The sequence below is a fragment of the Leptonychotes weddellii genome, chromosome 5 (assembly GCF_054177405.1).
Source record: "Leptonychotes weddellii isolate Sample4059 chromosome 5, ASM5417740v2, whole genome shotgun sequence".
NCBI lineage: Eukaryota > Metazoa > Chordata > Mammalia > Carnivora > Phocidae > Leptonychotes > Leptonychotes weddellii.
Window position 1 is genome coordinate 75,465,677 of NC_138373.1, and position 24,945 is coordinate 75,490,621.

At 45.2% G+C, this 24,945-nt stretch overlaps 1 protein-coding gene across 4 annotated transcripts in view; it reads left to right on the forward strand.

Moving 5' to 3' along the window:
* ETV6 (ETS variant transcription factor 6) overlaps positions 1-24,945 on the forward strand; it is a 239,477-nt gene that overhangs the window by 80,026 nt on the left and 134,506 nt on the right. For 2 of the 4 annotated variants that reach the window (XM_081821246.1, XM_081821244.1), the window contains one exon: positions 12,882-13,011. The exons of 1 other annotated variant lie outside the window; for it this stretch is intronic. In XM_081821246.1, the coding sequence (XP_081677372.1) occupies positions 12,882-13,011 (130 nt within the window). The remainder of the gene's footprint in view (positions 1-12,881; positions 13,012-24,945) is intronic. One more of the 4 variants, XM_081821245.1, reaches the window with a different exon arrangement.

The following is a 24,945-nucleotide window of genomic DNA, read 5'->3' on the forward strand; positions in this document are numbered from 1 at the left end:
GTCCTATGCGACCCACTGGAAGTATTATTAGGACTCTTTTAGGGAAAGTTGCTAGATTTCCAAAGTTGTAGACCCATTTTCCCCATTATGTTACTGTGCTTTTCTTTATATGGGTGTGTTTATGACAACTGACGGTTGGAAAACAGGTCTTAGTAAGTTCATTGAGAGGGTAGCTTTGCTTGTGTTAATCAGAATGATTTTCAAATGCATTTTCACCGTACTCAGAAACCACTGATTCTCATGCAAGCAAAGAACTACATTAGTGCTTTGTCATTTGTGTCTGTTCAGACCCCGCTCCTTTTCTTCGGGCAGAAACTTTGGTGATCGTCAGTATAGATTTGATTTGCTTGTGGCAAGGAACATGAAGAAATCCAACTAAAGGGGAATTCCATAGCTGTAAGGGACATAGGAGCCCTTTGCTAGCTAGCTCCTGTTTGGACCGTCCCAGCTCCAAGTGGTTTTTCAGAATCCCTATTTCAACTTTTTGGTTAAACTTTCCAGATCTTCCTATTTATAGATTTCGGTTGTTGGCAGCTCCGTGTTGGAGCTCTTGACACCACTGGTGAGGCTTGACTGGAGGTGACGCTGCACTGTGCTTTCACAGCTTGGTTTGCAAGTTGGTTTCTAAAGATGCAAAGAGACTTACTATTCGCTGTAGTAGTTTCAACACCTGAGTGGATTTCAGATGCTAAAGTCACGTTCTTGCCATGATTCTATTGCTGTTGCAGAATTGTATTTTGCTTAAAGGAAGAGGAGATAAAATACTAATAACATCAAGATTGCCTGGAAACTTGAAAATTTTGTTTTAGAGGAAGAACTTAAGTTTTCAGTGGCCTTTTTCAAGAGTGTTTTTTTGTTTTTTGTTTTTGTTTTTTTTGTTTTGTTTTTAAATCAAGGAATGAATAAATAACTCAGCTAGGTTCTTGAGTAAGCCGCCCTTCCCCTTATGGGCCACTTTATACCCAGGTTTTATCATGATGACCAAGAGTTTAAAAACCATTCTAGGCAGAAAGGAACTCTGTAGAAAGATGACAACTTTGAGTTTAGGACTGCTAAACTTCATCCAGAGTGGTTATGTGATTCATTCAAGAATCTTGTTAACCCTTCAACCTCAATTCCTGTATCTGTCAACTAGGTTTTGTATTAGTTGCGGTGACATGACTCTTAGGGGTGTTAGGATAGAACAGCCTGTGATTGAAGGGCTTTTGGTAATTGAAGGGTATCTTGGTAAAGAGCTTTAGCAGGCTCAAGATTTCTACTAATTTAGGGTTCTAAGATTTTATTAAGAAGTCGGCTGCTCAGGCTATTTCTTCAGATTTGAGCTGTACGAAATAAAGACCTACTCACTAGTAGCAAGGTTACTTTGGGGGCAGATGGGTTCCACTCACCCCTTTAGAATGGCACAAATGCAGCCCTGACTGCCATCATGGAAAAGAGGCTCCCCAGTCTCCAAGCTATTTGATGCGGATTCATTCTTGAGCAAGAAGGGGGTCCGGGGTCTGGGTACACGAAGACAGACAGACCCTTCTGGGTGCAAGAGGGGGAAGGGAGGGCAGGCCAGAAGTGAAATGGATTTTCATTCCTTCTTGCTTTTCCTTCACCAACCTTGTCCTGCTACACACTTCAAGTGCAGTCAGTGCTGAGAACACAGGCTCTGTGTGGAGCTCCAGAAAGTGAAGCAGGTGGGTTTGGGAGGAAGCTCCGGAGGCAGTTGGGAGAGAAGAGGAACCAGCTCAGGCACACCTGTCTAGGGCCCTTGTTCCTATGTAGGTCAGGTAGTCATTAGTCAGGAACTTCCTGAATTACACGGATAATCTCCATTTTATGGTTAAAGGCAGAACAGTAGCAACTTAGGAGGGAAGGACCATTAGCAGATTGGTTGATAAGGTTTCTCTCTCTCTCTCTCTTTTTTTTTTTTTTTTAAGATTTTATTTATTTATTTGAGAGAGAGACAGAACAAGCAGGTGAGAGGGGCAGAGGGAGAGGCAGGCTCCCCGGGACTCGATCCCAGGACCCTGGGATCATGACCTGAGCTGAAGGCAGATGCTTAACCAACTGAACCACCCAGGCGCCTGGTTAATAAGGTTTCTAAAAAACTGCTGTGAACGATAATCAGTTAACGTGTCTTGATTTACAATATTTATTTGTGTCGTGATTCTCAGCCTTACCCTCTGCATATTGGAATCTCATGGGGAGGTTTAAAGATACTGATACCTAACTGATTTACTTGGATACTGGAATTTTTTTTTTTTTTTAAGAATTTTATTTCTTTTTTTGAGAGACAGAGCAAGAGAGGGAGCACAGAGGGAGAGGGAGAAGCATACTCCCCGCCGAGCAGAAAGCCCGACATGGGGCTTGATCCCAGGATACTGGGATCATGACCTGGGCCGAAGGCAGACACTTAACTGACTGAGCCATCCAGGTGCCCCAGAATTTTTTTTTTCTTCTTAAAGCTTCTCCAGATGATTCTCCTGTGCAGCCAAGATTCAGAATGCCTGATGTGGAATGTGTGTTTCCTTGATTATTAACTGATCCCGAGTCCTTGAAGTATATGGAAATTCAAGCATATTTTTCATATACTGTGGAGCCCTAGTAGTTATAATGAAGGCATGGATCTTATTAAAATAAATTGTTAATCTTTTTTTTTTTTTAACTATCCTGAAGATAATTCTTTTTTTTTATTTATTCATTTGAGAGAGAGACAGAGAGAGAGAGAGAGCACAAGCAGGGGGAGAGGAAGAGGGAGAGGGAGAAGCAGACTTCCCGCTGAGCCGGGAGCCAGACGTGGGGCTCGATCCCAGGACCTGGAGACCACAACCCGAGCTGAAGGCAGACGCTCAACCATCTGAGCCACCCAGGGGCCCCAGTAAATTGTTAGTCTTAACAACAGGGCTACAAGAGTGTAGCACAGGAATTTCCTTAATTCAAGCTGTTTAATATTCTGATAATCACTGCTGTCATCTCTGACACACAGAAATCCATTGTCAAAAACAAAACTCCGTGGTCTTTCTAACCATGACCACAGCGAAGGAGAAGATGCCCTTTCTGAGTTCCTATCAGGAGTGTTGTGTCTAAGAATCAGGGAATTTCTAAGGTTTTTGATAAGCATAGGTAGTAGAGGTAGAAGATACTTGCCATGAGGGTTGTTACTTCTGGAAAAGTTTCTCTGAAAGAGGAAACGCGGGTGTGTGACACTCGTAATCAGTATTCAAGGTTGTTTATATGTTACTTTTTAAAGGTGTAGAGGCTGTGGGGGGGGTGGATAGGAGATAAATTCGGCCCTAATTCCTCAGTCAGTTATAGAGTGAGGTCATGTCGATCTTGTCTTGGTTTTAATTAAGTTCTCATGTTACAACATAAAGACAGGTTTAATTCTTAAGGCATACACAAAAAGTAGTGCTTTATTTGGGACTTCTCAAATTCCCTGTCATAATAAAGCCTTGCATTTATAGAGAGCCTTTGTTTGAAGAAACTCATAATATTTTACAAGCTTAATCTCATTTATCTTTAAAATAATGTTCTGTGACAGTGGAGGGTGGGTATGGGTATGCCAGTCTCTCAGACGGCAACGCTGAGGAGAGGTTGACTTCTTTCTTTTCCACTGCTTTTTAAGTATGGTGCTCTTACGTCGTTCTGTTGAAATTATTTAGGTGGCAAACATTTTCCAGAGATATAAATCTTTTCCAGAACTAATTTGCGCTTCTTACTCTAGTCATCCTGTGCACCAGTAATCTGCAGTAGTTTACAGGGCTTTTTCTGTTTATATTTATTTCTCTGCCTGAGGCAGCCCGGGAATGATCTGATCTATGGAGCGCAGGGAAATTTGTTCAGTCTGACCATGGTAGGGGCTGTACCCCAGCCTTCTGCCTTACAGACTGAGCCATGGTGGGGTGGGTGCCTCCTGGTTCGCTGCAAAGGGACCAAATCCGTGAGGCAGTTGTAGGACTTCATGCACAGAGCTTCCTTGGGGCTGCCGTTTTTAGAGACCTTATTCAGTGTTTCTCTGGATTACTGTCATCTGAATGGGAATGTAAATCTTGCTCTGGTGTCAAATCTTTAAAACCTCATATTTCTTAGAGTAAAAAGGTGGCTTTTTTGTTTTAAAGAAGGTCTGAGTTGCCTCCCCTGCAACCACCCCCAGCAGACAGCTGGGGTTGTGGGTAGCTTCTCTTTCTCTCTCTCTCTCTCTTCCTTTTAAGAGACTTCCAGGATACAGCCGTTCAAGAAAGAAGTGAAGATGAGCAAAGCCCAGAGTGGTGCTGTAACACAGAGAAGAAAGCTGCGTGGGGGAGGGGTGAAGGGTTTAGGAGGCACGAGGCAGCAGGTGGAAGGGGAGGACGGACAAATGGTTAATGCACAGGTTTGAAGCAACAACCTGTGCATTAACCATGTATTCTGCCCCTGGGCTCTGCAAAAGTCTGACCCGCAATCTTTCTTGGCCCAGGTCTTAAGGTCCCACGGCCCCAGGGGACTTGGCTCCCCCACCCCAGGGGCACTGTGAAGGCTCTAGAGAGCGTCACACAGCAGGTGGAACATGCCTGGAAGGTATCTCTCCTTTGGGGGGAGAAACTGAGAAGTGCTCTCTAATGGTGCCCTTGATATAACTAAATAGCAGCTCTCTCAGTTCATTACTCGTTAGCCCCAGGCAGGGACACCGCATCCTGGCTAATTGTAATAGCCACATCATTAAGGGGAATGGCATTAATGGAGGAGAAAGCAGCTAATCAAGAGCCGAACTTGGCCACTTTGTTGTGCCCAAGACATAAGCTGCTGTGAATTTAAGTACCTATTTCTTTTGCTATTAGAATTAGTTAGGAAGAAAGGATTTAGTGACCCTCTTTTCAAAAGGTTGATCCAGAGCTCTGGGGCATTTCTGGATAAATCCAACAGCAAGACTTGATTTTTCACAGGGATAACACCTGCTGCTTGTGTACAAATAAAGTCACACCACCTTTATTACACTTGTGCGACCCACTATCAGTAGGATATGCCCTCTCATGGGGTTTCCAGGAGTGGTGATGTATGTTGGTGAGCTCACCTAATCTCCACTCAGAGCGAAAGCGGTCATCTCCATCATGGCAGGGATTCGGGGGGTAGCTGGGGCCACGGAGCACACGTGTTTAATTTTCCCATCCAGGTCGAAAGCCTGTGACCTCACCTGTGTCAGCACTGGGTTCCAGCCAAGTGAGCTGAGCATCCTTTAAGCAGAGCATCCTTTAAGCATAGACCTCCCTGGAAACCACAACCTGGCATGCAAGGGAATCACAGCTTGAGATTCTGCTTACAACTCATGTCAGAAATACTTAAGAAATTCAGGGGGAAAAAAAGGGAAAGAAATTCATACCAAATCAGGGTTGGAAAGGATCTTAATTAAAATGTTTTAAATTGGAACAATAAGGAAATCTATTTGAGTTGTTTTTTTGGTTTTTGGGGTTTTTTTTGTTTTTTTTTTTTGCTTTGGTGCTTGTCTTAAAGGGGTGGCTTCTAGTTCTAGACACTAGTGCTGTTTCTAATAATATTTGGTAGAACCCTTGCATCCTGTGAGGGTCTTGGGGAGTTCTGATGGGGAGAGGAGGGGAGTGTGGTGGTGACGCTCTGTTTGGATCTGTTCTGCCCTCTGCCCACACTGTAATTAATAAGTTGTGACACGCCAGGGGGTGTGAGATCATATAGGGACAGCATCTTGGGAGTCCTAAGGCATCTTCAAGTTCTACTTGAGTTCCTTCCCCGTGTAGGAACCCCTTGTAGAGTCTCAGCTTCAACTGGCTTGAGGGGGAATAATACACCACGTCCATGTTTCTAGCACACCGTGCCCTGCCCTCTAAGGTGCCCTTATCCCTGCCTCACACTAATCCTTCCCATATTTGAAGACCTCTAGAAGGATCCTTTAACTCTTTTCTTCCCCACAGGCTACATGTATCCTTAGTGCCTTTATCCATTCCTCATTTGAGAGAATGGAGTCTGCCTCTTCAGCCTGTTGGAGAAGCGTCATGGGACTGTGGCCACTCAGATTTCTGGAGACAGACTCAGCTCCTTCTTGGTAGACAGATGTTCTCACTCAAGGCCTGACTAAATGTTGACAAGGCCTTTCCTCCTCACCGCTCCTGTCTCACTTGTACATTCAGATTTGCTGCTCACTAGATAAATGGAAAGTAGTTGAGTAAGGGAAATGTGTTCTGTTGTTGTTAAAGAAAATCTTAGAGATAAAAGTAACATATTTTTACTCAAAAATTAACCTCAGGTGAGATTTCTGAAGTCATCCTGTGCACCAGTAATCTGCAAAGGCCCTGGTGACTTCGGATTGTGTCCCGCAGGTAATACCTGGATGAATCCTAATGGCTACCTCTGCTCAGAGGTCTGAGAACTTCTCTCATATGTCGGGTTTAGTCCCTTCCTCAGCTAAATCCATTTACTCCCTCCATCTGTGTTCCCAATTGGATAAGTAACAGGCTTCAGAAAGTCGGCACCCTGGCTTAGGCGGCTCTGTGGCGTGACTCTCAGGAACCCCACACAATCCTGTGAGGGGTAGGGGCACAAAGCAGTGGAATATTCCAGAGCTGCAGTGATTCTTACAAGCTTGGACTTCTCTCTGGGGATTCCCCATAAGTTGTGAAGCCACTGACGATGGGCCAGTGCTACTTAAGTGTAGTATCTTATTTCTCCTCTTTATACCAGCCATACCATCTCATGAGCTGGAGACTTCAACGGCATTGCTTAACCCCTGTGATCTTCAGGTCAGGTTCCTTGTGTGGAATGGAGATGATCGTGCCTTCCCTGCAGGGTTATTGTGAGTCTAAAATAAAGGCTTCATGGCCAGCACGTTCCAAGTGCTCTCTGAATGCTAGCTCCCCTTCCTGATGGTTGCAGTGACCTTATCTTACAACTAAGATCGGCACATCTGTTCTGAGGGGTGTAGGTATTTATTATGAGGGCCCATGCACATGTATGGGTAAAGTGATACAGGATTTTAAATATTGGGGCCATCTTGGAAATTCGAGGACTTGACGGTGGCAGAATTTATAATGCCCATTACAGGCGTTGGCTCCTAGTGGACACTTGATGAATGCTGAAGTATTTCGTAACAACCATAGGGAAAAAAAAATACCCTCGTGACCTCTTACAGCAATGTTTGACCAGGGGGCCCATTGCTCACATTTCTTTTTATTCACTTTGCTGTGCACAGATAGCATAGTTCTGGGCAAAAGAAAGGCTTAAGATGCTGTAACTAATTGTGTCTGATGGACAGACACAATACGCTGTTAGGCCGGGAAGGTGAGGAAGGGGCTATTTCAGTTGTAAATATACAGGAATCTGCATATTTCAGGTCCTGAACCTGTCTGCTCAAATGTCCAAGGCAAGAGCCCTTCGTAGACCAGTGAAGCCAGGCTCCTAGGAAGATTTCCCATCGGTGTGTGTGTGGTTTGTCGGGTGCATCCTCCCACACCCCCTTCCAAGGGCTGAATGGGCATCTGGGCGACATGGACAGAAGCTGCAGGGAACAGAAGTGTAGCTCCACCTATCCTAATTTGCACAGGGTATCCCCACTTTTTTCCCCCTGAAATTACTACAGGCACGGGAAAAGCCAAAGACCGATTGGGCAGTACAAATCCCGTGGCTCGGCATCCAGAGGGATGTTTCTCTCAGGAGAGGAGCTAAGAGGAGGGTCTGCTCGGGCTGCTGGGATAGATGTCTCCTGGAGCCCCTAGGGGATGGAAAGCTAGCATCACAACGTCACTGCTGGGATTTGATGGAGCTGGTTTTCTACTTCAGAGTTCATGTCTGAATACCTCAGATCCCCAGGTATATGTATCCCAGATCCTAAGGCATACGGCTTCCTTCTGGGGAAATGCCAAAGCCGCCGTGGCCTGTGGCTCTGGGTACAGTGTGTATTTAGAAAAGCAGACTGGTGTTTGCATCTTTCCCCAAGTTCTCCAAGTTGATCTCGCCACCTTTGGGGGTGAACAAAATATTCAACGTGAATTTTCAAGTGAAAGAAATTGGCATTCGAGAGTGTGTTAGTTCAGGTTCTTGTGCATGTCTGTTTGCATCCACTGTGCCAAAAACCTCGAAAACCGTGCTGCTCCAGTTTCTGTCTTGCTCAGTTTTTGGGTGACATCTGGATTTCACTGGTTAATGAAAGCTCTAGCCACCACTTTGCGTCATTTTGCAGCCAGAAGCATGTACTTAAATAATTGTGCATTTCGGCTTCAGTTTAGTGAATCTTGGTAAATCACTTCCTACAGGAGAGACATGTCTTCTCTTCGGTCTGTAGACGACAGACTGTAGTAACAAGCAAGCATCAGCTTTCCCCGCAGCTTTCCTAAAACCCTGCAGGGGGAAAAAGAGCTCCTTCCCTGCAAAGCTTGAGCATCACCAGCGTGCCCGCTGGACCTCGGGTGCCTGCTATTTGCCATCTTGGCTGAGGTGTCAGTTTCAGGCGGTGAAGGGACACCAAAGTGCAGCAGGAGGCAAGGGCACCTGTAGAATTTTTACCATAGTTCCCTGAGAAGTGGTCACCCCGTCTGTTTCTGTGGCACTCTTCCTCCTCAGGCCTGTACACGACGGGCTTCAGAAACCCTCCTTGGGGTCATCTGGCATTCATAGTGGGTTTGGGGGCTACTTTGGGAAAATAGTGCCTAAATCCGGGACGTCTCCGCTTTAGAGGAATCTTTAAAATGACCTGTAAACCATCTTTTTGCAAGTACAACCAGACTTTGCTTCTGTTTTTCTCAGTTCCAGAAACGCTTTATCTTTGTTTCCAGAAAGTTAATGTTTAATTAGCAACAGGCTCTAAGTGTCTCAACCCTTCAGCCTCTTTAAAGAACTAATGGTGTAAAAACAAATGTGTAAATGCACCAGGGGGATCCCGATGATTTATGGAAGCTCTGTATTGAATAATTTTGAAAAGGGAAGACGTTTTTGGTAATAATATTCATTTTTTGACTCTTCAGTTCTGTGATATGCAGTCATGGGGTGGGGAGGAGGGGAGAGGAAAATACCATTCTCCTCCAGAGCGTAAAATCTTTAAGATTATTTTATGTGATAGTCACAGGTTCCTAAGCACTTGATTTAAAAATGAGCAGAATCCAGTGGGTACCCTTCATTGGCCCTTCATGGTTTGGGGGAGGAAGGAGGACAGGGAATAGACCTCATTTTGGTTCTGGTAGTTAAATGCTTGCAGCAACCCTACTCCATATTCCATTTAAATTAAAAAAAAAGAAAGAAAAGCTTTCTATAATGGTTAGTGAAATTTACATTTCATCCCTTGCCTAAAAACTATTTTTAGCCTTATTTTCTCTTTTCAGAGCTTTGTGCTGCTCCCCGCCCCCCGCCCCCCATTAGGTGCTTCCCTTTTGTTCTGTAGGTTGGTTCGATAGTTTGTATCTGCAAATTTGAGAGCCGCACATTTTATTTTTTTAGCATATAAACAATAATGTAACCACATCACGGCCTTTTCAGTCACATCATTGACCTCCGCGGGCAGTTTATCCCCCTACAACACTTGAATGCATTAATATCACTGTCTGTAGCATTTTAATTTAATTAGAGCAGTGGTTATAATCCTCTTGGGAAAATCGTTATCCCTTCTGTACTGTTAAAACAAAACACCTCTGGTTTTCATCCGACGACAGTTTGCTTTTGAGGTGAATGAGCTGTAAGCGGGTACTCCCCTTCCCTTTGTTAGGGTCAGGCCACAGAAGCAGTTGTGAGGATAAAGAGGTTTGCTTGATTTGAGAAACTGGATGTCCTTAAGTCTCTCTGTCTAGATGTCTCCATCTGAGATGGTGTTTGTTTCCTATTTCTAATTGCTGATAGTCTGCAGGTTGTGCCTTGTCGATGTTAAGTGCCTGGTTATAGGAATAGATGAAAAAACGTGAACCATGTGAGTCGCCCTAGAAATTAACAGAAAGAGAGACAAAGGGAGATAAGCCTGCAGTGTGGGATTCGCAGGTGTGTGTTTTGTTCGGTCCGGAGAGAGAAGCCCACGTCCTGGGCGGTGTCCTTTCCGGGGTCCCCTGAGTGCTCTGCTGGTTGCTGAACCCAGGGTCAGGGTAGGTGTGTAATTTGTGCCAGCAAATTGCTCAAGGTCTTAGAAGCGTATTTTGCTTTTCCCCTCTTGGTCAAGGTACCCTCTCTTCTGCTGCTACTGACAAATCTCTTCATGGAATCTTTTAAAAAGAGCTTCCCGTCCCGAGCTTATGGTGTTGCATGGAATATCGCTGGGTAGAAACGAGAATGTAGAGTCTGTCTCCATCTAGAATTGCTTGGACATGGGGGGTGGTATAAAATCCCAGGGCGAACACTGGAGTGTGGCAATTCAGTCGAGCAGGAAGGACAGGCAACCACGACGAAGTGCGCACATGGTGGGCGGGGGGGGGGGGGTGCCTCCTGAGAAAGGACGGTGAAATGAAGGGACAGCAGTGATAATTTAGCAAGTCAGAATATATACATTTTAAAGGTGATACCTAGCTTGACTCTTAGAAGTAGGCTAGAGGTAGATTTCCCAGGAAACAAAGTAAAATCCGTTTTGGGGGCTGGGTTTCTTCCATTTTCGCCCTTGATGGACTTGGTGAGGGGCGAGGGAGCTGGGATGACGTGGCCTGTCCCAGGGACCAGTTGCAGGATCTGGTGAGTCTCTCTTTGCTTGAAGACACAGTCTTCGTATTATGAAATGCCATCTTTTTTTTTCTCACACTTGTGCCATGCCATTTGAAAAACTCTTTGGCTGCACTATGTTTTCTTCATCAACAGTTTCACTTCTGCAAAAACCCTAACAAAACAAAGCTATTTCTGGGAATAAAGTTAACGGCAGATAAGATATCTAGACATATATTGGGACTGGGGTTTTTTTTTTTTTCCCCGAGAGTTGAAGTGTGTGGAGAATTTGTGAAAACAGACTGTGTTTAGAATGCTTAAAAAGCCCACCTCACTTTGAAAAACTCTTCAACAGATTTTGTATGTGTTCCATAGGTGTGTTGATGTCTTTGCCTCTTTCACCCCCAAAACCCCAAACCAAACACCAAAAAGTATAACTCCTCCTTAAGCTAGAGTTGCTCAAAATATGTGTGATGTTTGGTAAAATTTAAGAAAAATGAAGTTGAAGCTTTTGCTCTGGGTGACCTTTCACTGGACATCTTGATTGAGACAGAAATGAAATCTAGGATGTGTACTCCTGCCTTTAATTAAGAAATTCACAAGGTAAGTTTAGGATGTATGTCTAAATGGAAATATTCCAAATGCCCTAGTCGCTGGTAGAAGATGCCTCAGGGAAGGTATAGCGATTCCATTCGGAAATTACAGAAATATGTATAGATTAATTTAAAATCAAAACTTCCTACCACAACCACCAAACTTTCCAGGCTCTGAGCAGAAGGGAAGCTTTAAGTTGGTTATAGAGCCAGGGGGACTCCCCTGCTTCCCTTTGCACATTTGATGGAATATAAAATGTTGGAGAAACGTCTTTCCAAAACATAAACACCCCCTTTGCTTTATTTCCATCTGTGATTTTTCTTTTGCTCCTGATTTTTGTTTTTTGATTTTGATTTTTTCATAATGGCATCTTACTGATCTTTTTCCCCCAACTAATTTTGGACCTTGTATGTTCCACTTTACTTTGCCCAGTTGAACCACAGAAACAAATGGAAGTTATGTTTATTTATGTATGGACTTTAAGTCAGAGTAGTTGATCTAACATGCAAATTGCACTGCTCTTCTAGGTGAACATAATAGTCAGTTCCTTGCCAATATTTGCTGTGTTTTAACTTAAAGCCTAGTAATAATCCTTCCCATCCCATCCAGTTGTTTTAATTGATCTAACAAACACTGTCTGTTTGAATTTAAACAGTGCATCTGCAGAAGTCCTCCTCCCCCCTTTCCTTGTCAGTTGAGTAAGTATCTTCAATTAAACAGTACTTGCCTTAACTGCAGACAGTTCTTGAATGAGCTCTGAAATACTTCAGAAGGAAGGGAAGTATCGATTCTGAGTTGGAGAATGAAGGGACAAGGAGCTGCCATTAATGTTGCAGATAATTCCCTGCTATAAAGGAAAAAAAATAAGCAGTGGATATTTTTGGTTTATAATGAGATAGGTAGACCATAGAAGAATCTTGCTGTAGATTTATGAACTAAATCTAGAACTTACAAGCCATCACTTTGAGCTCACCTCTCATTGGATCTGAGTACAGAATCATATTTGTATTAGAAGCTGGGGATGTTGCCAGAGAAGAGGAAACGAGGTTTTAATGTATGGGTGACATTAATTATGGGACTTGGACAAGCAATTTTTGAGAGAGTAGTCTTTAAGCCATTCTCTTGGATATGCTGTTTCATTTCCTCCACCTTGTCTCTCCTCTTCACTTGAACGAACCACTAGCACAGAGAGGGGGAAATGGACACCTATTGACCCGAGTCCAAAGAAGCCCTATGTTCAGCCTTTCCAGAGCCTTGTTACAAATCCCAAATGCTGGGGGCGCCTGGGTGGCTCAGTCGGTTAAGCAGCTGCCTTCGGCTCAGGTCATGATCCCAGGGTCCTGGGATCGAGCCCCGCATCGGGCTCCCTGCTCTGCAGGAAGCCTGCTTCTCCTTCTCCCACTCCCCCTGCTTGTGTTCCCTCTCTCGCTGTCTCTCTCTGTCAAATAAATAAATAAAAATCTTAAAAAAAAAAAAAATTCCCAAATGCTGGAGATCCGAAAGACAACTAAGTGGATGGAGTGTCTGGAGAGGGGGCGAGGGGGATTGCTGTGAAGCCTGATCCACCTGCGCTCAAATGCCCCCTCTCTCCCCTTTGCTCCCCACCCCTCTCCCTGATTTCACACCCAAGTCAGTTCTAAGCCTTCATTGTCTTCTTCCCCCTCCCCTCTTCCTGCCCTTCTTTCTAACAGCAGGAACGAATTTCATATACACCTCCCGAGAGCCCGGTGCCGAGTTACGCTTCCTCGACTCCACTTCATGTTCCAGTGCCCCGAGCGCTCAGGATGGAGGACGACTCGATCCGTCTGCCCGCGCACCTGCGTGAGTGTTCGCGCGTGCGCGGGGCTGGGAGGGAGGACGCACAACACCATGGCCAGAAGGACAGACAGACTGAGAGGGGAATGACTGACTGGGCGGGGGTGCGGGGCTTTGGGCCGGAGAGGGGCAAGCTCTGAAATTGTCACTCGGCGCCCACTTTGCGAAGCTGCTTTGCAGCCCATTGAAAAGCTTGAGACTCCTGGCCCTTGCTGCTATGTTACCTCCAACATCTGGAAATGTGTACTATAGGGCAGAGTGCACTCGATCTCCTAAGAGGCAAAGGGAACTTTTTTGGAAAGTTTGTCTCCCTAGGTTCACACTTGACTGCTCTTTTTAGTATTTTCATAAGACCCTAAGTTTTGGGCAGTTTCTGAGTCAGACTCCCTCCCTGCTTTGCTTTTAGGCTATGTGTTCTTCCTTTCTTTACAGAGCCTCCCCTCCTTTTTTCTTTTTTTTTTAAATGCATGCTGGCTGCTTTTCTTTGCTTCATTTTACTGCCTAGATATGGCCTCTCCGTTCTGTCCTTTCTTCTCCTCTCCTCTCCTCTCCTGTTCTCTTGTACCTGCCTTGCCTCTGCGGCTCTGGTCAGTTTGCACTCTTTCCACCTTTCTCTCTCAGATCATCTCTTCCCCCTGCCTCTCCCAGCTCCCTGTCTGAATCCTCTACTGCAGCTTGGCAGAGCATCAGGGCCAACACACTTGTGCTCTTGAGGCCAGCCTCCAAAGCAGCCGACACCTGTCATTTCCTTTTTGTCTTTCTTTCCTGTGCTGCCACCCAGCCTACATGATACAGCGTGATGGGGCAGCTGGGGAGAATGAGTCACCTGATTCCCACCCTGATCACAGTGGCCAAGAAAATGCCAGGTTTTCTGGCTTGAACATTGTCCCGAGGGCACAGGTCCAGGTTGTAGAAGACACGGGGGGTCACCTTGGCCCTATCTTGGCTCCCCAGGATATTCACCTCCTCTCATTCCATCCCTCCTCAGAAGCCAGAAGGTTGCTTGCTGAAAGTGGAGAACAAAAAGAGACAGAGGATGTAGGCTCCTCTTTGCTCACCCTGTGAGAATTCAGGGAATCAGGTGACTGTGTTGCTGGGAGGTCGCAGGGGAATGTTGCTGGCTATCCCTTCTCCTCCAGTGAGGAGGTAGCTGGGATTATGGGGAGGAGCTGAGGGCCATGGGAGCCCTTCCTTCCCTTCCTCCAGCTTGCTGCATCCGTCTGTATTTACAAAGTTGCTGTAAGTGACAGCACATTCCAGCTTCACTTGGGCAAGGACAGAGCTCCACTCTCCCATCTTCTCCACAATGAACTTTTAAAGATGAGATTGGGACTGTAGCCGTGTCATGCCATGCGAGGGTCATGACGGCAGGCTCTCCTGTCCTTGTTAAACCGGAGTGTTGAGGCCCCAGGGGAGTAGACGGGACTGGAAAAGATACCGGAGTCCGGTAACAGCATCTTTTCCTCCAGAAGCTGTCCTGTGACTGGTATATTCACTTCAGGAATAGTCACTTCCAAATCGAACACGCTTATGCCGTGCCGGCAAAACACTCCTACTGTCTAATCTCGTTCATTTATTTGTTCCGCAAATAGTTACTGGTTATCTGTGCTGCGCCGGACACTCTTCTGGGTGCTGGGGATACTGAAGCGAGCAAAGCAGACCAAACTCCTTGCCCTTACAGAGTTTAAAGTCTAGTACAGAGAAGAAAAATGTATGAACGCTTGGCCCAAACAGAGATTTCTCTCATAGCTTTTTTTTTTTTTAAAGATTTTATTTATTTATTTGACAGAGAGAGACACAGCGAGAGCAGGAACACAAGCAGGGGGAGTGGGAGAGGGAGAAGCAGGCCTCCTGTGGAGCAGGGAGCCCGATGCGGGGCTCGATCCCAGGACCCTGGGATCATGACCTGAGCTGAAGGCAGACGCTTAACCGACTGAGCCACCCAGGCGCCCTCTCATAGCTTTTTATCCCTTTGAGACATCCCCCGCAAGGAGGCCCTAACTCTTGGTTCGCCTCTGGATGCCTTTATTTTTGGAAGCCCTTTCACCACAGGACTGCCTGCCCATAAGTAGTTACCATGGCAGAAGAAACAAAGAAGCACACCAAACTAGCTAGTTAGAAGGTCTTCATTCTTAATTAGTTCTGCTGTTAAACTAGCTGGTTGACTGTGAGTCAGTCATTATAATACCCAGTTTTCCTACCAGACAATATTGTGACGCGACAAGAGAACATTTAACGGCCCTCTTCACTTTAAGCTATCATAATCTCACTTAGGGAGTCCTTCTCCATACTTGGAACCATCTCTTCTATATCAACACTGTTTCGGGAGTAGACGGTTTCCTCATGGGCCTCAGCTGGGCTGCCTACCACGCAGTACAGGGCCTACCATGCGCCTAGCACACAACTGTAATAGCTCATATTTGTTGTGGGATTGCCCTGGTCCAGGAACTGTGTGGAGTCCTCTATGTAAACTATTTTATTTAATTCTCCCAGCAGTACCTGTAGGGTAGATGTTCTTTTAACATTCACATCACGCGTGAGGAATTTAGGGCTTAGAGAATTTAAGGAACCTGCCCAGGTCACATAGTTAGTCGAGGGTAGAGTTGGGATTCAAACTCAGCTCCGTCTGACTCCGGAGCCTGGGCTCTTGTCTATTATGCTACTATGTAAGTGTGTTTAATAAGTACTTTTTGGATAGAGGGATGAATTCAGGGTTGACACGTAGCCAGTATTCACCGATGTGGCTATAGTGGCAGAAATGATTTATGGCTTGAATCTTCTAACTGGTCAATGAATTGTGGAATACTTTATGTCCCTTGTGGATCCCCACATATATAATGATCAGATATAGGATTGTAGCGTATTACTGCCGACCTTAGAATATAATCAGGTGTTAGAGTATGGATTCAGGTCAGGGCGATGCCTCCTCGCTGGCAGCCTGACTTTGGAGACCTCCCGGGTAATCTGCATGAGCCCTGTTGGTCCTGACATCTGGACTGAATCCTCTGAAAATGGAGGCTCCCAGGCTCTTGCTGTTTGTCCTCAGCTGGGGCTTTCCACATGCGGCTGAGCTGCCCTCCTCCTTCTCCTGTTCCAGGATTCAGCTGCCCATCGAGCTGTTTGAGAAACATCTCATGTAGCCCCTAGGATGGTTGAGGCTGTGCCATATACTTGAAGATGCATCCCAGCTGGGTTTCCAAACCTAAAAGAAAATAAATATTCTAACAAGGGAATTGGGTTATTGCTGTTTTAATCTGGGATTCCAGACAATTCCCAGTGGAATGCTCATGGAAAGTACGGGGAAGAATCTGGAAGCCAAGACAGCAGCAGGACATTTATGGTATTGCTAGGTTGAAAGCATTTTTAGCTGCTTGTTTTAAAGAGATACTCCCCAGACTGGTGTGCCTCAAAGTCGTTTCTTTTCAAACCATTTGTCCTCATTGATATCCCGATAAACCTTCTTGCTGAACTCTTTTTCTCTTTTCGTTCTTAAGTCAAAATATATCCCTTCCTGGTTGGAGGGAAGGCAGGGCTCATAATGGTGAAGATTCTCATACGGAGGCTTTCTCACCATTTTGTTCTGCAAACCGCAGGATTACCCAATCTGAAGACACAGTGTGACAAATTAGCAAGCTATTGAGAAGTAGAAAGTAATACCTTTCCTTCTATTTGCCTATGATAAAAACAAAGTGATAAATGGAGCAAAGTGTTAAGTTGTGATTATAGAGGACTTGCTAGGGCCAGATGGGGTAGTCTGGGCCCAGGAAAGGAGGAGAGCCAAGGGGAGGGGGGCCAGCCCCGAGCCATCCTGGCCTGGCCTCCTCGCTGCCCACATGCGCAGGCCGGGCCTGTCAGCAGTCCTGCAGCAGATTTCTGGAACCTGCATGTTTTACTAGGAGAGCAGACACAAGTATGTTTATTGAGAAGATAGAAAGGGCTTCTTCTTTATATTTTTTCCTCCTTCTACAAAGGGTACTGACTTATTTTTTAAGCTTGAGGGTAGAAGAGCTGAAGTACAACAATTATAGCAGGTGGGTGGAAGACACAAAGTTCTAGTCCTTAATGGGAACTGAGCCTCTCGTTGAACCTTGAAAACACTTAAAGGACCAAAGATCCCCGAGATTGCCTAGAGGAGCTCGCTCTTGATTCTCCAACCACTGAAGAGAAGAGCCATTGCCTCATTCTCACTAGGGGCCTCATGATGTGAGGCCCCTTCCTTCCTTCCTTCCTTCCTTCCTTCCTTCCTTCCTTTCTAAAGATTTTTCATTTATTTATTTGAGAGAGAGAGAGAAGAGCGCGAGCACGAGCAGAGAGAGGGGCAGAGGGAAAAGCAGACTCCCAGCTGAGCAGGGAGCCTGACACAGGATTCAGTCTCAGGATCCTGGGATCATGACCTGAGCTGAAGGTGGATGCTTAACCGACTGAGCCACCCAGGCACCTCTGGCGGGGAGACTTTTCTGATTTGTCTGCGCAAAGACCACCTTCTTGTAAATTCCTGGGGAGGTGTGTGTGGTGAGGGGGCAGCCATAGGTGCTTCATGAGGTGGTGCCAACCCTCAGCCTCTAACAGTGATGCTCAGGGCTGCCCATCTGATTATAGTAAGTATGCTTCAGACTTATCAGGCGGAATTTAAATCACTAAATGTCCTTTCTTTATTTTAAATTCCTTTTTACATGATCATTTTGGATTTAGCTGATAGAATCACATCTAATCACAGGCTGACATTATCTCTTTGCTCAGAGGCTCCGCGTTTTGCAGTGCTGGTTGGGCCTTCTAAAACCCCTGTGAATTGATATTTAAAAATCAGAACCTAGGACTCATTCATCATTTTTAATAGGGTTACGGTTTATGATGTTGTGGGTTAATAAATAGCCGTAATAGCTGCTTAGAGTTTTCTAGAATCGGAACACCAGAAATAGTCCCTTGGCTCTACTTCCTTTCCTTGTGAATCTTTCAAAAATTCTTACATTACTACTCCTACTTGTGTGTGTTTAATAATTTAATTTAATGCCTTCCTTTGGAAACGTTACCTCGTGGCTCACCCACTTGGTGATTTTGCCTTCTCAGCAGAGTAGCTGAGTCGAAGACAGTCACGTGGCGAGCAAGGCTATATTAGAACCAGGATAGTGAAAAGAGATGCAGTGCCTCACTTTCCTAATTAGCTAGAACAACCCACAATTTTATATACTTGCAAGTTAATTTTGTTCCCTGGGAAGAGGCAAAAATGGGAATGAAATATAATCGTATTTCATATTTTATATTGTTACAAGCAACAGCATGTGCTTCTGTGTATTATCTCATTTAATCATGCAACCGTCCTTGAAGTAGGTGTTACTAAGTCTTTTTTATTGATGAGGCGACTGTGGCTCCGATAGGTCCACCGAATTGACCAGATTCACCCAAGCCTGGAAGAGCCGAATGTGGTGTCTACTTTGGAAGTCACCATTGAGGCTTCTGGGGAGAACACATTAATGACGGAGTCTTGTGGGCTTGGATGTAGCAGCAGTGCTGACTTTGGAGTCTGGGCGGCTGTGGGTGCAGGGACTGGGAGCGCTTTGGCTCTGGTCATGCACCTGACCATTCATTTGAGCTGAACCTCAACAGGTCGGCTTCCACCGGGAACCCGAGGTGGTTACTGTGGATAATTCACTCTGGTCTTTCCCACCCGTCTCTGCTGTTCCCCTCTCTTCACTCTCTCGTGAGCTCAGGTTGACGTTCAGTTTCTGTCTGCAACCAGAGGGACAGAGCTGGCCATGAAGGCCTGAGAGGGCCAGCTCCAGGAGTGGGGCTCAATCATGTCCCCACATTCCCTGGCATTTCACCAGGAATGACCTGGGAACAGGTCACACTGCTTTTTTTTTTTGGCGTTTCCAAATGAAAAGGCCTGGTAGTAGGAAGGACTTGGGTCCAGATAGACCTGAGTGGGCTTGCATTCCAGGGCTGCCTCTCTCTGTTAGAGAGATGATTTAACTTCTCTAAAACTCACCTTTCTAATACACTTACTCGCGAGGGTTCCCCATAAGGATCAGAGCTAACTTATGCGTAGCACCTCACACAATGCCCAGCTCACTAGGGCTCTTTCAGTTTCCAAAGCTGATAAATAGCCTGTGTAAACGGGTGGCTTCCTCATTTTCAAGGGCCAAGAGAAGCTTGTATGTCCTTGTTTGTTTCACTAAAGAAAAGGCCTAGAGTTCTGTCTACACAGCACTGAGACTGATTTCCCTAAGTCACACTGGAAATGAGCTTTATCCTCTAATGACCCACGATTTCTGGGAGCTCAAGTCCGCTCTCGGGCACTTTCCTACCCGCATGCTCTCTGTACCTCTGTCTGGCATGGTTTTCTTCACTGGCCTTGCCCAGTCTGTAAATCTCCTTCCTCAGCCTTCACTACTCTTCTTCTCAAACCTAGCAAGTCCTCCTCTGTCCTCTGCCGTTATCAGCGTTCCAAAAATGGCCTCTCCTCGCACAGCTGCCCGTGACGTGTCGTGACGTCACCAGCAGAGTTGAGGCAAGGACATGGGGAAGATTTAATTCTCAGTCAGCATCTGACAGAGCAGTAGGGACTTCTAACAAAGATGGCCAGCCACCCGCGTTTTAGATCTTGTTTCCCTTAAGCCTTCCTTTGGGTGCCTCCACTTTTCACATTCAAATGCTTGAAGGCTTTCTGCTTTTCCAGCAGCACCCGGGGGCCGAATCAGGGCCCTGCTTAGCTGCTTCAAACAGCTTGGAGAGAAAAAACAGCCCGCCACAGAACAGCCAGGATGCTTTGGAAGGGAAATTTCCTTTTTGGGCTTGCAGTCTGAAAGAATTTCCGATGCAGGCAGACGTTAATTCCTAGCTCCATGCTTCCTGATAAGGAAGCAGCTTCAATAAATGCAGCTATTTATAGATGTCTTTTTTTTTTTTTAAATATATAACCAGAGGTCTATTGACCTTTTCTTTCACTTTGCATTTCATGCCGTGCGCTCTGTGTACATTTAAGGCAGTTCCTCTGGCAGAAGCTCTGACAAAGCGCCTTGATCCTGGGGGGATGGGGAAGGGAGGGCTCTCCGCGTCCTTGGAATTCTGAAGTTGACGTTTGGAAGCATTTGGCAGTTGATGGTCCCTACCTGGTGCTGTGGGTTATTGAGGTGAGCCCAGAGACGCCCCGCGCTATTCTAGACCCAATATTGAGAGATGATGATGGACTAAGCCAGACAGCCATTTAAAAGTAAGAGCCCATGAGAACCAGTCAGTTCTCTGAGTAGAGACTAGAACAACAGGAAATAAATGATGTTCCCATTTCTTCTGTCTCCTCTCAACTGTCTCCCCTCGGATTTCCCAACCGTCAGGACCTCTGTGGTCTTTCTCTTGGCATATTAGGGCCCCTGTCCATAAGTTCCATGGCCGATTTCATATATAGCTACACAATCCTTACAGACAGGCATGATGAAGATTCAGTGTGATGCTGGCTTGAAATGGCTTTCCTAGGTTACTCCTCAAGTCCTCTTCGTTATCACAAAGCATTGACTGGGCTGAGTCTATACAAATAGGATAAAGTTTCCATTCTCAAATAACAGATATTTTCTCCCATTTTGCTTCATGCCTAAGTGAAATCTTATCAGTAGCTCAGACTCTTGGAATTTCTGACAGGAATGACTTTGACCACCTCATCTTCATGTTTTTCTGGAGGTAAAAGTTGCCACGGACCTTTGGGTGTTACTGATTTCACTGTTGCTATAGGAGGATTCTGGGTCAGTTGCCTGAACCATCCATGTGTGTTTTGGGGCTTCTTCCTTCTGGTCCCTTCTGAAGCAAGGTAGAGCAGGATTTGAGAGATAGAAACTGTCCCTGGCTCTGGCCACGTGCTGCCTGTAAATTCCCAAGAATAATTAGTTACCCCGCCCTGATAGTTCCTGCTTCCATCTTGGGTAGGTGGATTAAACTCCATTCCTTTGAAATTAGACTCTGTTTCCTCTAGATCATGGATAGAAATAGCCTCAAATGGAGCTCCAAGATTTCAGTAATAGAAATGCAGATTGCAGATCTAGGTACTGGATAAAGAGCTGTAGATGTGTGGTGGATGCAGATTAGATGCCTGGGAGCAAAAGTCTAACCCAGGCGGGGCTGTGCAGGGAACACTTGATTTCAGCAATTCAACAGGGCTGGATTCTCTGGGGTGGGAGCATTAGCTAAAGCGGTTCACTGAGGAGGGTGAAGGTTTGTAACAATCAGGAAAAAAAAAAAGGCACGGAGGTGAGTCTTGAAGGTCATGGAATAGTAATATCTTAAGAAAATTTACAGGTGTAGCGGGCAATCTATGTATTAGCTCCACCTTAGAAGTCACAATATTAAGATTTAATTACCCATTTGTTTTCCAGGAGGAGCTTATCTTTGCCAATGAGTTTCTATTTTTTTGTTGTCATACCCCACTTGCAAGTTTGCTAGAACTGTGCTTCTCCTTAGGAGCCATTCTGAGGCCGACTGTGTATAAGATGCCACTCTAAAGAAATTTCTGTGACAATAATGTGTGGAATAAGGAATCATTGTCAGTGCTGTTTATTGAGCACTTTCTATTTGCCAGGACCTTTCCAAATATTATTCTGAGTAATCTCTAATGCTGCAAGGTAGATATTATATCTGTATCTGTATCCGAGGCTCAGAGTGGTAAATCACTTGCCAGAGGTCACACAGAGAGAAGGTGAAGGAGTCATGATTTGAATCCAGATCAAAGCCCAAACCCTCAGGCTTTTTGTCACTTCACTTTGTTGCTTCTTCATTAGGAACCGATAGAAATCATGGTTAGAAGCTGTTGGTTAGAAGGAGAAAATCCAAGCTAACAGCTTGATTTTTTTTTTTTTTTAAGTTAAGGGAAATTTTTATAAATTACAGACAACGAGGGCCAAAGGGGTAAAGTGAGGGACATAAACTGAATTACGTTGTGAAGTAGTGGAAGAAAAATTTTCAAATTCAGTCCTCTATGCAGACTGTTATTTGTAGTATATTTTCAGATACCTCTATAAATTCTGGAATGTTAGAAACAAAGGTAAGTGAAAAAGAGATGATCCACCTCCCAGACGACTGTAAAACAGCTAGAAAGATGATGTGCTCAAACGGAGATTATATTAACGAGTTCACAAAATAAAGCTTTTCACTTCCTAATACTTTCTGTTAGTCTGACATGCTTCAGAAAAATTGTTTGACATCTCGGTGCCTCAGTTTACCAACATGGCATATGTTCCAGGAAATTCTACCACAGGGTAATAGAGCGGGGAGTGCACTTGTCTGGGGTCGGTCCTCTGAGCGTTGGCCCAGTGTGCTCATTTGGGGGGGTCATCCCAAACAATCTGTTCTTTCTCCCAGGGTTGTAGTTTCTTCATATGTAAAGCGAAGTAGCCAGAGTATATGATTCCCCTGGTCCTTCACAGGCTCAAACATTTTATTTGTTCTCTAATTACAGAAGAGAAGTGCAAGGGGTGTTAGCAGTGGCACATTGTCTATAAATGCTAAGTATCATGATCGTTCACTTGACTTCTAGCGCTCAACATCAAATTTTAGTTCAGATGGTGGTGTTTCAGTGACACAGGAAACTGTCCTCTACTTGAGCTGTGATTGTCTTGTGAGGATGCGCTCTTGCAAGGAAATATGGAAATTCTCGACATCTGATACTGGTGGACACTTGCCTACATTGCCCATGGTCAGGATTGGGTACGGAGGCAGTTCCTTGGCCTTGCAGGTTTTCTGATGGCTGTCGCGGCCCCTTGCCCCTTACACGGGGTCCCAAGAACCTTCTCTCTGATCTAAGGCCTGCTCCCTATTTCTCGTAGAACTGCGAACTGTCTGTGAGTTGGCTCTTTGCCCAGTGCATTACGCACAGGTGTGGCTTCTGGTAACTACCTACTTGACCCCAACTGCACCATTTGTGGGAATCCCCTCTGCAACTTGAGGCACGTTTGCCTTTCCTGTAATCTGTAAAAATGGCAATCTGCATTTTGCTCCCTCTGTAGATGCCCACTGGGTTTCCGGCTTGACAAAGCCACTGATCTGCATGGATAGGGCCATGCTATGCCTCCCCCTTCGGCCAGCCTCATAGCACATGCACAATTAATACTGCATTAATTAATTATGGGGGGGGGAAAGCACAGTTGGCAAGGGAATGAAGGCTTTCAGCTTCTAAAGTGAAGGCTTTGATGCTGAGCTTTAAAGTACATTTCCATCCGCCCCAGCCAGCAAAGAGAATCAGTGACACTTATACCATCCCATGGGCATGGAAACTCACACCCAAGAAACTGTTTCTAAATAGGGGCCCTGAACTAGTTACTCAGATCATCTGCTTACTGCCCCGGGCTATGAAAAAGGGGTATAGGACCCGGGAGAAAAGAATTGCCCAAAGCAGTGGTGACTCGCGAGCAAAGCTGATGAGTGGTTTTATTTTGCCTCCTTAAGGAGCTCTTGGGTCACCAACATCAGGAACTCATTGTCGAGAAATAAATGTGAGCAGATGACTTGGTGCCAACAGTCTTGAAATAAAATTACTCTTTCTTCTTCCTCCTCCTATGCCTTACTTGAGGAAGTAAGTGCAAGCGCAAGTGCAAAGGCAGTGCAAGCTCACAGACCTGTTATTCTGATGGGTCGGAAGGTTCCTCTGTCTTGGGCAGATTTTCCTACTACAAGTGAACAGAGTGGGGGAGAAAAACGCTTTCTTTTCTTTTTCATTCTGATTTCTTCCACACCGGTGTTCTCATAGTTCTGACTCCCACACTTACTCTTTTCACTTCTTACGCGGGGTGGTGGTGAAGCCGCCTCACGAAATCCCCGCCCTAGACAGATAGTTCTCGTTCCCCTATTTACAGCTCTGTGTCAGGCATTTTGTGTGGCGCTCTGGCTGCCTTTAAAATTTGGCCATGAATTAAATATTCACCCAGATATTTGGGATTTTATTTTTAAAGGTCTTTTAGAAACACAAAAGCAGAAATTCCCTGAGAGAGGTATTCCTCACTGGAGAACCATGGGTTATAAATGTCCTTTTAAACTACACTTTAGTTCTCTGATCATGCTGAGAGGAACTTCAGAGGCCCACAGAAACCTAAACAGATGTAAAATTTGTTTGGACCTTGTAAAAGGAAAAAAATTTTTTCTTTCGATTCTTAGGCAAAGAAAAATTTTACTTCAGATGAATTCAAATGAGTGTGTGTGTGTGTGTGTGTGTGTGTGTGTGTTTGGTTCATACTGTTTCATAGCTATTACTCCAGATACCTGCTTCACAGAGCTTCTGTGGTGATTCCTATTACTCAGAGTGATCCAGGGAAAGAACTTGAAGAAATACGACTGGGTTCCGTAGCATGGCATTGTATATCTAGCTATGTAGCAGTCTCCTCCTGTCTCATTCTTTTTTGCTTGCTAAAGGAGTATTGAGATTCAGAGAGTGGCTGGCTTCTAAACTTTCACTGTCCCAATGACGCTACTATGGATCTCGGACAGAGGGTTTGTAGCTGTGAACTGGGCCAGTGTTATGCTTTGGCAGGGTATGTGGTCACCCAGTTGCAGTGATTTAAGAGGGCCCTGAATTTAAATATCTCCCATGATGAACCACCATGATGTCTGAAGTTCCACTGTTAAGATACATTCCTTTTGGATTGGGCATTATTTCTACCAACCTCTACTTTTTAACAGTAAGTTGGTAGGATAACAGCTAGTACCTTGGAGAGTGATAATTAATTCCTTAAGTCCCTGGTATCTTCATGAAAATTAATTTATCAAATCTCTTGAATCTTTTGAAATAGAAGAACCACGGCCAGCACAGAGGTCAAGGGAGGGCGTAGCGTTGGGAAAAACTCTGTAATTTTGCTTGGGGCTGGCCTTCTCCATGGAGAAGACTGATGTAAAATTGGATGGAAAATCCAGGCCCCTTGATTTAGACAAAACATTGTGAACCTGGACCTCTGAGACCAAGATGAGTAA